At 47.8% G+C, this 17,835-nt stretch overlaps 3 protein-coding genes across 3 annotated transcripts; 2 read left to right on the top strand and 1 right to left on the bottom strand.

Moving 5' to 3' along the window:
- Positions 1-165: 165 nt before the first annotated feature.
- Positions 166-3,969, bottom strand: cfap97 (cilia and flagella associated protein 97; the record flags this gene model as incomplete). Its single annotated transcript, XM_083692769.1, has 3 exons — positions 3,818-3,969; positions 2,236-2,631; positions 166-822 (listed from the first exon to the last, which is right to left on the bottom strand). Exons 2-3 carry the CDS (start codon positions 2,620-2,622, stop codon positions 166-168), a joined length of 1,044 nt encoding a protein of 347 aa, XP_083548895.1. The 5' UTR covers positions 2,623-2,631; positions 3,818-3,969.
- A 3,062-nt stretch (positions 3,970-7,031) lies between these two features.
- LOC310820927 (uncharacterized protein) lies at positions 7,032-11,052 on the top strand (the record flags this gene model as incomplete). The annotated part of the gene is made up of 10 exons (XM_083692768.1): positions 7,032-7,061; positions 7,211-7,285; positions 7,492-7,689; positions 7,997-8,086; positions 8,251-8,369; positions 8,538-8,586; positions 8,853-8,954; positions 9,225-9,377; positions 9,884-10,552; positions 10,687-11,052. The coding sequence occupies 10 exons, from the start codon at positions 7,032-7,034 to the stop codon at positions 11,050-11,052; spliced, it is 1,851 nt and encodes a 616-aa protein (XP_083548894.1).
- A 7-nt stretch (positions 11,053-11,059) lies between these two features.
- LOC310820926 (uncharacterized protein) lies at positions 11,060-15,804 on the top strand (the record flags this gene model as incomplete). Its single annotated transcript, XM_083692767.1, has 3 exons — positions 11,060-14,593; positions 14,740-14,815; positions 14,956-15,804. The coding sequence occupies 3 exons, from the start codon at positions 11,060-11,062 to the stop codon at positions 15,069-15,071; spliced, it is 3,726 nt and encodes a 1,241-aa protein (XP_083548893.1). The 3' UTR covers positions 15,072-15,804.
- Between the last annotated feature and the right edge of the window lie 2,031 nt (positions 15,805-17,835).

Below are 17,835 nucleotides of genomic sequence, written 5' to 3'. Positions count from 1 at the left end.
GAGCAGGTCAGAGTGCAAAAACTCTCGTCCGACGTATTTTAACGCGGTATGAGACTTTTTTAGGAAGTAAACACAGACCTCACATGGCTCTCACACACACACACTCACAAAAGCACTCACTCACTCTCTCACACACACACACACACACACACACACACGTCTACTCTACTCACTTTCTTCCAAGTCTGGGTCCTCCTCCTCCTCCTCCATCTCCTCCATCTCCATCCTGTTGCTGTTAGTGGACTGTGGGTTGCCTCCCCCTCCCTCCCTCCCTCCCCCTGTCTCAGGCTCCATGGGGAGGGAGGGAGGGAGGGAGTGGGCGGGGCTGATGTCAGGGGTGGAGAGGGGGGTGACGTCGGTCACAGTGTCCTCTGACGCCTCCCCCTCCCTCCCTCCCTCCCCCTCCCTGGGGGAGGGGGGTCTCTGACAGCCCCCAGCCAAGCCCAACCTGGCCCTCCGTCTGGGGGAGGGGGAGGACGACGCCTGGGGCTGGGGCTGGGGGGAGGCCGGGGGGGAGGGGGAAGCGGAGGAGGGGGAGGAGCTCTCCACGCTGCTGCTGCTGTCTGATGAACTGTCCGTCTCCGTCTCAGAGGAAGTGGTGTTCCGGCTGCGGGGGCGGGACTTCCTGCTGGTCTTCCTGGGCATGGCGTGCGGCCGTGTCCTCCTTTCCTCTTCATCACTCTCGTCCTGGCTCTGGTGGTAGCCATCCTCATCATCCTCATCATCATCATCATCCTCCCTGTCGTCTGGTGATGACTCCGTGTGGGAGTGGCTAGAGCGGGCGCCTGCGGGGAGCCCCTCCCCCTCCCCCTCCTCCTCCTCCTGACAGACATGGAAACAGCAGTTTCAGGAGTAAAACTTTTACGTTTTTTTTTATTTTACCTGACCTGTTTCGACAGCAGCAGACAAAACAACTTACACACACACACACACACACAACATTGAACAAACTACAGACACATACAGTACAACAGTTCCATATAGAAACACAAACGTCAGAACTAAAAACCGCTGTCCTAATGACAGTTACACACATCTGTGATATTTGCATGGACCAAACGTCAGGGAAACAGCAGCTTCAGGAGTTAAACCCCCCCCCAGGGGCTCTGGCGAAGGGGATGGATCATGGTCCCCAGATACTCCCCGGTCCTCACGTCTGTCCCAACCTCCATGGCATCTAGATCCTCTTTTCTTACCGTCTCATTCTGCCTGGGTTTATTCTTTCTGTTCTGTGAAGTTTGCTTCATGAATGAAATGTGTATAAATAAAGTTGGGTTTGATTGGATGGAAGATACAATGAATCTGAAATGGTTTCAGTGAATGTGTGATGCAGGGTTAGGGTTAGGGTTAGGGTTAGGGTTAGGGTTAGGGTCATGGTCAGTCTACTACAGAGACACAGTCCTCTTCATTCATTCATTGCAGCATTCAGTTTACTTCCCAAACAAAACCTTGACTCATTCCTCTGACGGACCCTGAGCAGCTGTTAATTCAGTGTCTACTGTCCTCTTGTGGTTGGAAGTGGAATAACAAGTGACCAGCCACAGGCAGTTTGGATTGTGTCATTACTGCTGTTAGCTACAATAACGTGTCTATTCCAGACAGACCCTTGTTGCCTGAAACACCACCAACTCTCTGAGTATCCATGGAGATGAACCTGACCCTAAAACACCACCAACTACAGGTCCTCACCTGTAGTCAAACTCACTGGTCCTCACCTGTAGTCAACCTCTCTGGTCCTCACCTGTAGTCAAACTCACTGGTCCTCACCTGTAGTCAACCTCTCTGGTCCTCACCTGTAGTCAACCTCTCTGGTCCTCACCTGTAGTCAACCTCTCTGGTCCTCACCTGTAGTCAACCTCTCTGGTCCTCACCTGTAGTCAACCTCTCTGGTCCTCACCTGTAGTCAACCTCTCTGGTCCTCACCTGTAGTCAACCTCTCTGGTCCTCACCTGTAGTCAACCTCTCTGGTCCTCACCTGTAGTCAAACTCACTGGTCCTCACCTGTAGTCAACCTCTCTGGTCCTCACCTGTAGTCAAACTCACTGGTCCTCACCTGTAGTCAACCTCTCTGGTCCTCACCTGTAGTCAAACTCACTGGTCCTCACCTGTAGTCAACCTCTCTGGTCCTCACCTGTAGTCAACCTCTCTGGTCCTCACCTGTAGTCAACCTCTCTGGTCCTCACCTGTAGTCAACCTCTCTGGTCCTCACCTGTAGTCAAACTCACTGGTCCTCACCTGGGGTTTGACAGAGGAGACGCTTGATGACACAGAGCCACGGCTGGGGCTCCTACGGCCCCCCTCCTCCTCCTCCTCCTTCTGCCTCTCTTTCTTCTCCTCCTTCTCATCCTTCTGCTTCTCTTTCATCTCCTCCTCCTTCTCATCCTTCTCTTTCTTGTCCTCCTCTCTGCTCTGCAGGGGTATCACAGTACCTGTCCCCCTGGCCTGTGTGTGTGGAGCAGCCAGCTTTCTGTACCTGGCAGCCTCCACAGCCTCCACAGCCTCCCCACTCCTCCCCCCCTGCTCCGTGACGCTCCTATCTTCATCCTCCTCCTCCTCTTCATCATGGTCGCTGTCGAAGAAGGAGTGGTCCACCTCTCCCTGCAGCTCTGGAGGGTTCAACATGGCTCACAGCTGGGGACCAGATCACATGACCACAGATGCATCAAAACCACACACACACACACACACACACACACACACACACACACACACACACACACACACACACACACACACACAGAACCAACAACTGACCCCATCAGAAACATAGAATCAACAACTGATACTGTAGAGAAACACACACACACACACACACACACACACACACACACACACACACACACACACACTGTAGAGACCCTAACCCTAACCTAAATAATTGGACGGTGTAGACCTACCACTAACTACCCCTAACCTAACACTAATTAACCTGAACACTAACACTAACTAACCCGAACCAACTCTAACACTAACCTTTACACTAACTAACCCTAACCCTAACACTAACCCTTACACTAACTAACCCTAACCTTTACACTAACTAACCCTAACCCTAACTAACCCTAACACTAACCCTTACACTAACTAACCCTAACCTTTACACTAACTAACCCTAACCCTAACTAACCCTAACACTAACCCTTACACTAACTAACCCTAACCTTTACACTAACTAACCCTAACCTTTACACTAACTAACCCTAAGCCACTGACTAACCATCAATTAGGCCCACACTCAATGGCCACAGTTTGATCGTTCTTAATCAAACTAAATTAACTTCTGTTTCTTCCCAAACTGCTCCACAAGGTTCCAGGAACACCTTTCCAGCTGGAATGTGGAGGTCTGTAGCTGAGACTGAGGGTTAGGGTTAGTGACTGGACCAGCAACCCTCACCCTGAACCACCGCACTGCGGCCAAGGTTGAACTACAGCCCCACAGCTGACGGGAAGGACGAGGTCGACTTAGTTTGATATCTACCAGTACTATGAAGGAAGTGGAATGATAACACGACCTGACAGGTACATGGACACTATTTTGCACGTATTATTTGGGATATTTGAAATTTCCCAAACTGCTGTTTTGCTTGGCAGCGGAGACATTTCCGAACAAAACACCTGTTGACAGGAAGAAGGAAGACAACAGCTTTAGCTAGCTAGGTAGTTGACATTCCACTCTAGGTGAGTTCATAGTCCGGCTAAAAAATAATACATAAATAAATCAACTAAAGTCAACTTCCGAGTTCGCTAGTGTGTCAACCTAGCATCTAGCTACACAAACATCCTTCGCAACGGTACGAGCTAGCTAAGGCAACCTTACCTGGCATGCCAGTGCGAAAAACCGTTTGTCGGCTATGCCGCTTTACGACAAACCAGTGTATATGTCCTTTAATAAGTTAAAAAGCAGGTATGAGGAGGTATGAGGTAGCTCAGAGAGCTAAAGCAGCTAGCGAGCTAGCTAGCCTCACAGGGCTGACGGGACTACCTTAGCGACTGTAACCAAGCAACGTCACTGCCTCAGACCCAGTTTGACCGGTTTCCAACTTTGATTTTTTGTTTTTAATTGCATATCTGTTTTATCTGCACATCTGTAAAGCACTTTGTAACACTGTTTTAAAAAGGTGCTATAGAAACATAACATGTATTATTATTATTATTATTATTATTATTATTACAGGAGTCTTCACTGACACAGTCAGGCCAGCAGGTGGCGCTATCGTCAGGTGAATGATAGAACAGTCTCAAACTCTCCTCGTAAATTCATTTGTTCACCGATTAAATGTGTGTCGAGGAAATAAAATAATCATCAAAATAATATCAGAATAATAACTTTACCATGACTGATAACACTTTAACCATAACCCTGACCCTAGTCCCAAGCATCTTCAGGAAGGGATGTCTATGGAACATTCTGTATTATATTATACTGTGTGTGTGTGTGTGTGTGTGTGTGTGTGTGTGTGTGTGTGTGTGTGTGTGTGTGTGTGTGTGTGTGTGTGTGTGTGTGTGTGCTGCCTGGGCGTAGAGAGTGGTCTGACCAGCGAGGGTCCTGGAGGACCCAGTAACAGTTGTCTGCTGGTCCAGGACAAGTTCTAGGCAGGGTTCAACAGTCACGGTTGTCTGCTGGTCCAGGACAAGTTCTAGGCAGGGTTCAACAGTCACGGTTGTCTGCTGGTCCAGGACAAGTTCTAGGCAGGGTTCAACAGTCACGGTTGTCTGCTGGTCCAGGACAAGGTCAATGTCTGGTCAGACAACTGGAATGTTGAGTCAACTTGTCTGAAGGCAGAAGTAAATCTTCACCAACAGTTCTTTGTAACTGACTCGGTCAACGCCTCCCATTTGCTGTACAACGTGTAGCAAAGAGCTGCGTGTGTCGAGGAGGGCCACATCTCTCTCTCCTTCTTCCCCTGTGCCGGGCCCCGCTTCTCCTTTCTACTCTGAGGAGGTGTGTATGGACTAGGAGGTCTCTGAGCTCTAACACTTGTTAGCAGTGTCTACAGTAGACACAACCATAGACACACGTGACATCATAGTGAACACATTGTCCTTGCAGATATTTTCTCTGACACACATCAATCAGGATACCTACCAGGTGTAACCAGGGCCTCTGGGTCTCCATCCATCATAGTCGGAGCATAGAGTAGGCCTAGGTTAGGTCATAGAGTAGGCCTAGGTTAGGTCTATAGACCTGCCTAACCCAGTGACAACACGCCAAGAAGCCACTGTCAATCTTTACAAACATACTTTTTCTCCCTGAATGAATATATTATTAAAATAACTCTAAAACTCTCTTGTGCGGACAAGCAGAAAGTCTGACACATTCGTAATAGCACTGGAAACTGTGGATTTGTGGAACTGTGTTGAACATGTATTGATGTCAGGGCATAAACCTCGTCAACCCATCAATATTGAAGCTGCTGTGTATGTGTTGTTTATTCACGCTGCACTCCAAGATGAATTCCTCTATTTAGGGGACTGTTATGTTATTTATTTGGCGCCGTCCTCCCCTTAGTTCCCTCTCTATGTTTCCCCCGTGTTGTCTGGTTGTGTGTTGTATGTATTACTAATAAATCTGTCTTGTTTGTATTTTACTCAGTCGTTGCACTACCACCGCATATACAGACCACCGGGTCTCAGCAGCATATACAGATACTGTACGTTACGTTTCTCCCCCCTTTTATATCCCTAGACGTAGTATCTGGGGGGGGGGGGGGGGGGGGGGGGGGGGCGTAATACACTATATAACTATATAACAGGGACGTAATACACTATATAATGCATTTGGTACAGTTTATTATATATTGTATGTACAACTGAGATACATATGAATTGATACGGTATGGCGATGTTGTAACGGGAAAGCGTTTCGTAGCCATACGTTTCACAGTGGCGCAATTGTGACATCACAAGTGTACATGTCTGCGTTTAGGGCACAGACGACATTTGAGACACTTTGTGGCTCAGTTTGACTTTCATAATTGCGAAAGTTATGGCGTTCTCTCGATAGACCTCTTTTGGACAAAGCCTAATGGAAAACAGAGACGGCAACGAGGAGAATGTGAGTCAATTGTTCAATCTTGCACTTTATTATGATGGATGTTGATTAGTATGTAGAGTTAGTGAACAGAAATGTTGGTCTATTGAGTCGTTTATCATTTAAACCCTGCAATGAATAAATCTTCGAGATGACCCTTCGCTCAATCTTAAACCCTTAACGTATAGGCCTACAGGGAAACCGCAAAACTGACCTGAACTGTGTGTTTCTAAAGGCGACCGGTCCATGTGGCCGTGTCCTGTTGGCCGTACATCAATTGCAGATAAAGGAAAACCGCAGAGCGTGTTCAGCCTGTTATTTTGGGGGATGTTGTCCGCATTAAAACGGTCTTCTCACAAACATTAGGCCTACATTGGCTGGCCTCACCTTTCCTTACTGCATTGACTTTACGTTTATTTGAATGTATAGAGAATTTTACTCGAAGGTCGAAACACACTGTAGCCTACGGATAATACAAACGTAGCCTAAAAAACACATACCAAATACTATAAAACATTTTAGCCTGCTAAACCTGCAGTGCGCTTTGTCTGTACCTGCATTGATTGAATATGGGCCCTATATATGGGCCATTCACTGGGTTGACTGACGACCTATTAGGCGGTGTAACTGGTGTGATTGTCCGTATCATAAAGGCCGTTCAGCGGGAGTAGTGCCGTGCGTCTGGGGCGGGTATTTCAACCTTGCATGCATATTAAAGCTGCTGTTTATGTCCTCTTTATGTTATGCTCCAAGATGAATTTCACTACTTAGTGACAGAATACACTTTCCAATGCATTTGGTACAGGTTAATGATATTGTAGAGATGCATATTGACAGGGTATTGCTTAGCTGTAGGGACTGAGTCGCGGGAGTGCGTTCATTGCACAGGCTTGAATTTCAGTGACGCAATTGTATTATGACATCATCGCAATCGACATGTTATGCGTTTTGGGTAGTTTGTGTCACAGTTTGACTTTCACTTCAGGAGGAAGTCTCTAAAATGGAAAGTAGAGATGGAAAGGAAGAGAATGTGAGTAATTAGTTTGTTAAAGGCTATATTATTCTGAAATGGATAATGGCATGCAATTGTTTTCTGTGATTGATTGGTGTGAATAAATTACATGTTTTGTAATATGAATCTGATGACAGTTAGATTAAAATCTCTCTCTCTCTCTCTAGGAGTCATGTGACCAGAAGCAGGCCCTAGAGCCTGTCCCAGAGGTGGCCCTCTACAGGGGGAAACTGGGGGAGCAGGTGAGTGATATGATACAGGATCACAGATCCAACGCCATGTTAAGATCTTCTCTGTCACACATGTCCATTCCATGCATTACAATGACCCCATCCTCCGATTCCTACCTCCACCAGCCTCCCCTGATGACTACACAGCTGTATTGGATTTAGATTTGCATTGGATTGGATTGGATTTAAAACATATCCACTGTTTTAGTGACTATAAGACATGCCTGATTAAAATCATTGAACTTCTCCTCCAGCTCCACCAGGAGACGCCAGAGTTCGACCTGTCGGACCCCAATATGAGGGTGATGGACAGCAGCTACAACCCCCTCCATGACAAGCACCTGAGGGGCTTCTTCCACCAGCCAGAGAGGAAGAGGTGCCTGGTGAAGAAGGGCCTCATCACAGCTGATGAGAAGGTTGGACCCAAACCCCCAACCCTCCTGTACATTCATAATGCCATTTAGCTGATGCATTTTTCCAAAGACACTTACAGTACAGCGAGTGCAATGATCCACAACCATACTGTCTCTTGAATAGGTAAATGCTAAGTGGGATGCTTGGGACAGCCTGACCCTGGCGTCACCCCATTGAAGTTGAGATTTAAAATGATTTGGGTTAAGGTTAAGGTTAGGTTAGACTTATGGTTAAGGTTTAGGATCGTCCCAAGGATCCCACTTAGCATTTACCCTCTAGAATTGCTCATATATGGCTCCTGTGTTTCAGGTGCTGTGTACTCTGAAGGAGTACAATCACTATGGAAATTATATTAAATCGGTCCAGCTGCAGTGGGAGAAGCAGTACTACAGCAATCAGGTTAGAGCGGTTTACCTTCATCACACACCTATGAAAATACAAAGCTAAACTGTTACTGTAGATACACCTCTTAATGCCATTTAGATGTTGACTGTGCATGCATTGGCTGTTGCTCATGCCCCCCACCCCCCACCCCCGCCCCGCCCTCTCTCTCTGTCTTGTAGAAGCGGCTGCTGAGAGAGTTTCTGGTGCTGCAGGAGCAGGGAGGTGTTTCAGACAACATCTCCGTGGTGGACATGAGAGAGTGGCTTATCGCCAAGGGACGGAAATCTTTCAGGATGAGGTGAGTCTCACTTTTATCCCCAATTTACTTCCAAATATAATCACAAGTGTTGAACCATATTGAAGTGTCTCAGTGACAGCTGGCCAGATAGATAGCTTCGAGTCGATAGTTTGAGCAGTAGGGAAGTAGAGAGATGTAATAATGATGTATGTTCTGTTGTGTGTGAAGGTTTCAGAAGGAGTTGATGGACGATAAGAACCTCTATCTGGCTGAACTGGTAAGGAAGATGGAAACTCATATCCTGAACTGTCATTGACACCCTTTCTAGTGTGAACATAGGCTGAGTTTGACTTTGGGGTTATATTGGGGCTGTAAGAGATTATCAAAATCCTTTTTATGTTATTTTAAAACAGATAACCTAGTTTCGCCAGGTCTCTCTTGAAATGTCCTCTCAATGAGAGTAACCTAGCTAAATGAAAACCTATATGATTGTGAGCCTTCCTCTGACATCACCATATGTTATTCTGCTCTTCTTCTCTCCAGTCGTGGGAGGTGAGGCGGCGTCTGAAGCTGGAGGAGCTAGAGAGGGAGGTGTGCAGGGAGAGGAGGCTGGAGCAGAGGATCCCCTGGGCTCTGGTTGGACAGGTAAGGAGACGCCACTCACAACTGGTACTGATCACCAGTTGGATCACACTACATCTCTATTGGTGTATGTTTACCTGTCCTTCTGTTCTTTCTCTCTCTGTTTCTACAGTGTTGCCTCCTCTCTCACTCCCTCTCTTTCATTCTCTCTCTCTCTTTTTCTGACTCTCACACACACAGACTCTCTCTCTCTCTTTATCTCTCTACCTACCTTCCTCCCTCTCTCCCTCCCATTCTCATTCTGACTCTCTTCCCCTCCTCTCTCCCACACAGAGATCTCAGGACCCAGACTCTTCCTCCACCAGTGAACTGATCTCTGAGTTCCTCCGAAAACCCAGGATTCCTTCTGTCATGACCTACCTGCCAGGGACTGCTTCTTCTGCTGAGACTGTCAGCTCAGCCCCCTCTACCAGACATGCTTCTGTGGTAAGTCATTCTGTCATTAACATGATCCCAACTCTCACTCTCTTTGGAGAGAGACTTTTCCAGGTCTTTGGCTGTGTCTCTGCTGAGAAATAGGTGCCCAAAACTGCTTTGTTTTCACCATAAGCCTATGGCTGATATTAGCGTTTCTGGAAGGTATAAAATGTCTAGGAAGTTGATTGTCTTGGAGAACACATTACCATCTGCTACAACTCCCAAAAGCCAGTGTTGTGGATATTATTGTGATCATTCATCAATTGTAATTTAAGTGACATTTAGATATGAGTTGAATGTCTTGTGTTGGGAGTTTGCATTTGTGTTGAATGATTGGGAAATGTATTGATCCATATAGGTATCTGTCACTGCAGTTGTAATGAATGTTATTCATGTTTACCTCTCCTCTGTACCTCTGTGTTGTTTTTGTTTACCTCTCCTCCGTACCTCGATGTTGTTTTCACACGTCTTCTTCTGTCCTCTATGTTGTTTACAAACCTCTTTGTATATCACAGTTAACTGTTAAGGATCTGCTGACTGTCATTGGGAGCATAAAGTGCTCTTTAGTGGACGAGGTCAGTTGCCACCTCATCCCCGCTCTGGCTGAGTTCGCTTGGCGGAGAGGGACCAAGTTCTCGGAGAGCATCCTCCCCGCCAGCGATCCATCGGACCCAGCCACCACCATCTCTCTCAGCCCGGTCCAGCTCTCTACAAAGGCCTCTCCACGCCTCAGCCCTGATCAGGATGGCCAGACAGAGAGAGCCACAGACGTGTCCTCAGAGGTGTCTCTCCCCTCCATCTTTGAGAGGGCTGAGGGCCTGGTCTACAGCATCATCTGCAAGTCAGTCAACATAGTGCAGGGGTCAGTGTTGGATGTGAAGATTGAGGAGGGTTCAACTCCTTGCAGCGGATACTCGCCTACTCCTATTAAGGCCTCCTCATCTCCCATGAGAGTCAGCTCTGCTCACACCAAAGACAGCCCTACCAACACCCTCTCTCCTAGGGTGAACACCACTACCCCCACCAGAGACAGAGACAGCCCTACCAACACCCTCTCTCCTAGGGTGAACACCACTACCCCCACCAGAGACAGAGACAGCCCTACCAACACCCTCTCTCCTAGGGTGAACACCACTACCCCCACCAGAGACAGAGACAGCCCTACCAACACCCTCTCTCCTAGGGTGAACACCACTACCCCCACCAGAGACAGAGACAGCCCAACTCCTACAAGGGAAACTCCATCTCCAACAGATGCCTCCCTCTCTCCCACCAGAGACACCCCAAATCTTACATGGGACACCCAATCTTTTGGCAGAGACACCCCAACTCCTACATGGGACATCCCATCTCATGGCAGAGACACCCCAACTCCTACAAGGGACACTCCATCTCCAACAGATGCCTCCCTCTCTCCCACCAGAGACACCCCAACTCCTACATGGGACCTCCCATCTCATGGCAGAGACACCCCAACTCCTACATGGGACCTCCCATCTCCCACCAGAGACACCCCAACTCCTACAAGGGACACTCCATCTCCTACAGATGCCTCCCTCTCTCCCACCAGAGACACCCCAAATCTTACATGGGACCTCCCATCTCATGGCAGAGACACCCCAACTCCTACAAGGGACACTCCATCTCCTACAGATGCCTCCCTCTCTCCCAGGGACACCCCTAACCCGACCATGCTGTTCTTCTGCCAGTCTAGGTGCAGCCTTCCGAGCAATGATTTGGTGGATTTCACCCTGGATGAAGTCATCTCTGTCCTCAACATGGAGAGGGTCCTGTCTTCACCCCTTATGTTGGACGAGGAACTCCTGGTTGACCATCGCTCTTCTGGCCAGTCCTCCTCCTCCTTGTCCAATGAGACATTGCAATGCATCTCTGTCGGACCCCTCCGCAGTGAATCAGAGACCTCATGTAAGCTCCTGGGAGGGCGCACTGGGGTCATTGCCATGCCGATGGACTATATCATGATAAAGGACTTGGAGGCTTATGGAGACGAGATCATTGACTCCATCCTGTTGGCCGTGCGGAATGGGAGTGACGACAGTGGGAGTGACCTCTCTGGTGCTGGGACCCCACATACTTCCCCCTCCAACCTCCAGGGGGCGATGTCCCCACTACAGGACACCAATAGCTGCCCCGGCTCTGCTCTGAGCAGGGTGTCACCCCGGGACAAGAGGGTCCTCAGTGCTACTCTGTTGGGGCTCAGAGACAAGCTGGGCAGTGAGGAGGACCTCCTCCCAGCTGTAGACAGGGCCATCTCCCCACAGGACAGGGCCAGAGCCCTGGAGATGGTGGAGCTGATGCAGAGGCGCCTGGAAGGGACTACATCTGAGCCTTCCCTCTCCCTCACATCACCTCAGGGCTCCCCTGTGCTTGCAGCCATCCGTGCTGTAAAGTCCTGTGTAGATGTCAGTCAAAAGGGCCAGTGGGAAGAGAGAGTCAGAGTGGTCTTTGAGAGCCTCAGGTCCAAATGCCTGGGCTCTTCCATCAAGCCTGTGAGCGACATCATCGACAGGGCTAAATCTAAGATGTCTGCAGCTTCAACGTCATCATCCATTATGGCTCTGGATTTGATCGACTCAGTTCTCCTGAAACTGGCTGAGCTTTCTTGCTCTGGTGAGTCAGAGCAAATGGACAACAAACTGAGATGCTCCATCTCCTTGGCCAGAGCTCAGTCACCGTCCAACCTCGAAACAGCTACTCTGACACCGGATGTGCTGAGCGTGAAGAAACAAATGGTTACAACTGTGGTTCGTAAGCTGAAGTGCCTCTTGAGCCAGGAGACCATTTCTGTTTCTCTGGCGCCACCTTCTGGGCATGTTGCGTCAGCTCCTGACCTGAGTGAGGCAGTGAAGGAGATCTTGAGGAAGAACAAGGAGGAGACTGTGTTACAGGGCCTGGGTGGAGATTTCCCTGCTTTTTCAGACAAGCAGCTCACTGACTCCATCGTTGAGGTGCTTTACCCTAACCTCCAGGACAAGATGGAGTCAAAGAGAGAGCTGATGTTGTATTGCAGCTCTCAGATCAGCTGCAGCCTCACCCCATGTGAAGTTGAGAGTGGACTGGAGCTCCAGGAGTTCCGTGATCCACTGTCAGAATCCGTCTTGTCTCTCCTGGAGAATACATATGGAGACAGAGCCCAAAGCCTTAAAATGGGGAAAGAAATGTTCCAACAAGTGACGGACCCTTCTTATCAGAGACTTCTCATTGGACCCCACACCAACAACGTGGACGTGATTGTCCATAAAGTTGCAGTGGAGGAGCTCTCTGCTGAGGGTAGTCTCCCACACAGAGGGTCTCACAAGCAGGAGGAGTCCCCCTGCCCCTCCACCGCCAGTGATGAGCAGCTCAGGGTCTCCAGCCCCACATACCAACTTCTGGAGGGGGTGGTTGGTAAACTGGCCATGAAGCTGCTTCTCCAGGGCCTGGGCCTCCCTGAGCTCTGCACCAGCGAGACCAAGCTCTCTGAGGATCTGGAACACCAGTATGACCTGGTACTGATGCTGTGTCCTCTACTGGTTAAGACCATCATGGGAACTCTGCACCTGGATGCACCAACAGGAAAACCAAGCAATTCCATTACTGTAAAATCATGTAAATGGAAGGAGAGCCACGTGTGTGACAGAGCCTGTAAGGCCGTCAACATGGACCCATCAGATGCTGCTGATACGAGTAACGTGATCAAGAAGGAGATGATTAAGATGGAGTGTGACCAGACTAGATTGCACAACACGCCTGATGTTGTGATAGACATCATCACCAAACTCCTGCAGGGGATCGAGCCAGAGTCAGAAGACGGCTCTCCCTCAGACACGATGACAGCGACGCCACTCTCAGACGTGGCCATGGATATGGTGGTGTCCATCCTACGGGACGTGTCAGGTGACGCTAATGCAGCGTCTGCTTTGGACACCACTAAGGAGCTTCAAGTTCTCTTCTCGCGGCCATCCAGTGTGAGGATAGTGAGCTCCCTCCGAAGGGAACTGGAAAAGCGCATGGGCTCCCCCGATGCTCTCAGGCATGCCCTGTGCCATGGCAGCAAGGAGGTTACCCATGTCATCAGAACTACTGTGGGCAGGGAGGTCAACAAGCTTATAGCTGAGTCCCCAGTATCCAGCCTGGGTTCCGCCACCAGCTCCATTGGCTCATTTAGAGCAGTTGACCTCACAGTCTCCACCCGCCCGCTGTCCTCTGACATCTGTCTGAAGACACATTACGACAACAAGGCCGCCTTGAAGAGTCGGTGTGCCTCAGCAGGGGACAAAACTACAGACCCTGTGGTTATCACTGTCCATGAGGACACAGTCAGGGATGTGTTTGTCAGGCTGTTCTCACAGCTAAGCCACCTGAAGGTGCAGGACTGGAACCTTGTGGATGATGTGTTCAAGAAGCTGAAGAACACAATGTGGGTGAGGGTCACCACCAAGTGGAGCAAGGCCAACGTCTGCCTTGGGGCCACAGAGGTGTTTCAGCTGGTGCTTGTGGTCCAGAAAAAGCTTCTGCAGCGTTATGGGACAGAGGAGGCCCTGCAGGAAATGTTGTCGCACAAAGCCCCGAAGCTGGGGAAGGATATAGTGCGTTATGTGGTGAAGGGAGTCTTGGACTCACCACTAAGCCAGTCCCCTAAGATAATCCAGACGCCAGGGTCCATAGTTATTAGTGATGTCACCAGAGCAGAGACCCCAACACGACCAACTAAGAGGGAGTTTGATATTGGTCAGCTGGATGACCTTGTCAATCACGTATTGGTGCGGATGAGTCAGAATGGTGGGAATGTTCACACCTTCGATCCCCGGGTTTTTACCCGCACAGACCTCAACCTCCTCACTCTGGAAGTCATTGACGTGACCCACGACCTCCTGAGCAGGGATCCTGAGGTCATGGTGGTGGACACTGAAGACCCCACCCCAAAGGCTGTGCTGGACCTGATGGCCACCAATATCCACTCCACCATGCTGTCGGCCGCTGGTTCACAGGAGGCTATTCATTTTGCCATGGTGAGTAAAAGCCAGTGGCTCATTCGTGCCCTACCAGAGGAGCTTATCAAAGAACTGAAGGCCTACCAGAGGGAATCCACTATTGGTGAGGATGTCATTAGCATGATCAACACCAACATTGATGCAGACAGCCACACCAACCAGGTGGAGGAGGCAGATTCTTCCAGGCTCAAAACAGGGCCTCAGGGGAATAATCAGATCACTGGCAGAAAGGTAAGACAAGCCTATACTATACCTGTACCCTCATGAGGTTTACATTGTTATATGAATACTTCATCTTGTTTTCAAATTGATTGATCTGCACCAGAATGATCACAATTGAATGTATAGTTATCTGTCTCTTTGACTTCCATTGACAGTCAAGTTTGAGCATAGTTGTTGGGGACACCTCAGACATGCCAGAGGTGGAGATGGCTGTGGACTCTCTCTCTAAGAGTGAGTATACCTAGTGGTAATGTCTTCACTGGAAAATGACACGTTTTGACTGGATGGTTCATCTTTGCAGTCATTCCTCTGGCACATGTAAATGAGTCCCTTGTTATATGAGAAGTAACATCTTTTCATCTGCTTGTCAGGCAAAGAGGAGAAAAAGAAGAAGAAGGGAATGCGCTGCTTCCTCAGAAGAGTGCTGAAGGCCCTGAAGCGTGGTGTGACCTGCAGCTGTGGGGTCTCCAGGGAGGACGAGGACTAGTTCATCTCCTCTACCCCCCCCCCCCCCCACCCTCTCTCTATAATTCCCTTTTTATTCATTTTGAAGACAAAAAAAAAACACCCCCCTTTTCAATTCCTCATACCCAAATGCCCTTGAAAAAAAATTACAACAATTAAACCCTTCAGTTTTACTCCTTGAAGTAGGAAAGTGAGCTGTGAGGATTTAATACCTATTTCTCATGGGCTGGATTCCTGGACGTAGAATAAGCCTGGTCATAGACTGAAATGCATTTACATTTTTCATAGAATTCCATTTTCTTTACACATAATGCACAAGCACACTTAGACTTGAAAAGCAGACAAACACTCTGAATCAATCTCTCCATAATCCATTCTCACAACATACACTTCTCAACATGACCTTCCCCCCATCCGACCATTCTCACAACTCACAGCACAACACAACAAACACAATACAACAGTGAATATGTTGAAAGCTTTTTCAATAGTCTCCACTGAAGGTGTGATTTACGTATTCCAGGACTTTGCTTAATCTGTGTCTGGGAGTCGGTCCCTTCAGTCTCCATAGCTTGTTGATGTAAAGCTCCTACTCCTTTAACAAGGAAGGTGAGTTAGTCATTTGTAACCTCCAAGAGTTGAGAGAACTCTCTTGACTTCCCCCACCCAGCTCCTTCACCCTATTTAATACTTACTTTTTGGCCTATGAGGAATTATTTTTCCCTTACACCCCCCCCCCCCCCCTAATAAATTGTTTGCATTGGAGATTTGCACCGTCCTTTTGGTAATTTTATATTTTTTTGTGTAAGTTTTTGAGTTAAAGTAACACTGCAACAGTAGCGATGAGTGAAAAGGGTTCTGCTAATTGGACCTCATAACAGAAAACGGCATACTGAAGCACAAGGGCCTTGTGTGAGAAATGATGGTCATTTATTTTTTTGCCAATTATGAATCAACAGTCTAGTCTTTCAGCCCCATCAGAGTCAAACCTGCATGGACAGTTAATTATGAGGTTTATTAGCTCAAGGTCAATTTGACCTTTCCCCAAAGCCCCCGCCCACCTTAGTTACTGTTGCTATGCCTGTCAAGCTGCGGTTCTTTTGAAGCGGGAACTACTGTAAACAGCCAAGCATGGAGGGGAAAAGTAGCACATTACCGCTCAGTAGAAGTCATTCTTTTTGGAGTCATACCTCCGCGATGTCCTTCAGATCGAAGTAAAAGGGATTGCAATATGAAGTGGAGGGATATATTCAGAATATTCAAGTCAACAAGGAAGGGGACACAACAATAATTGAAGCAAAAGCATACAGATCTCAATCAAATGAGAAACCCCATCAGCTCATCCTAACATGCGACCAGCACAGCCTTGTGGACCAGTCATGCTCTTGCACTGCCGGGTAAGTTCTGTTTATATAGTTATTATTAAATCTTTTATCAGTCAACATCATCCTATCAACTTCAGCAGAAAGTCACCTGTTAAAGTGAAGCCTACAAGTGCCCCGACGTAACAAGCTAATACTAGAGGTACCTATCTAGCTAGGAGTAGCAAGTTAGTCATATTAATGGTCACCGTAGCACAAATAATTGTAACATCAACGTTAGATAACATTGTTGCCCAAGGAATAATTATGTATAAATGCTGACAAAAGCATTTCACAACCCAAGAGAAGTCACTGTAATGAGCTGATTTCCCAAACAGACGACCAGTGGTACTGATGCAGGGCTGGTTCTCAGGCCACCAGGTTATTGTTCTCATGTTGTGGGCCTGATGACCACCCTGGACCACATCTCCTCCACAAGCCAACCTCAACAGTGGCACAAAGCCAGAGGTAAAAAAATAACTGGCCAACCAGTGCTTAATGTGGTGTAATGTCGCCAAGGCCAAAGTAAGCAGAAATCCGTCATGTCCAGTTATACCCACAAGAAGTAAGTTTTGCTTTCTGTGTACTGTATAGCACCATAGACAATACCCACCATCAGTCAGGCTCTTATGAATGTAATTCTGGTTTTAGGAAAGCACTAGGAACAGACATACACGATCTACTGAGAGAGATGTCAGATGCACCCATAAGCTACATTGCTGATGAAACCCCACTTGAGGTTGAAGTTGGAGGCAGGAAGCTGTGGGGTCTAAGCCACCAGGTGAGAGACTATAGAATAAGATAAGAGACACAAGTAGATATTTGTTTTCAAAAAAGATTTCATAACTGGACTGACATATTATACATATAAAAACAATCAAATCATATTGATTTAACCAAAGAAAGCATTGAGCCACTGAACATTTGAATGTACAGCACAAGTATATGGTGTAAAACTTTAATTAAGGCAATTTCTAGTCACAGTCAATGTTGCTACTGGCAAGGATTATCACTCTCCATTGTCAGTGTCAATAACACACTGTTGAATAACACACTGTTGAGTTTCACTGTTGAATAACACACTGTTGAGTTTCACTGTTGAATAACACACTGTTGAGTTTCTACTGGGCTTTCCTCCATGGTGCTGGAGGTGGAGGCCTGTTCATGTGCAGCATCTTGCAAATCTTCTTCTATTTTTTTTATTACTTTGTATATGAAAAAAAACATGTTACAATCACAGAGGTATGTACTTAAATAAATGAAATATTATTGTTACTTGTGTACCGTTTTATTGGAGGCTTTGGACAGCCTCCTCGATGTTCCCTTGTCAGGCTACGCACTTGGACAGCAACTACAGGGTTGGACAGCCTCCTCCTGTTCCCTTGTCAGGCTAGGCACTTGGACAGCAACTACAGGGTTGGACAG

This window comes from Argentina silus (genome assembly GCF_951799395.1).
Source record: "Argentina silus genome assembly, chromosome: 21".
NCBI lineage: Eukaryota > Metazoa > Chordata > Actinopteri > Argentiniformes > Argentinidae > Argentina > Argentina silus.
Note: the sequence above shows the minus strand (reverse complement) of the source record. Positions and strands in the feature narration are given on the sequence as shown.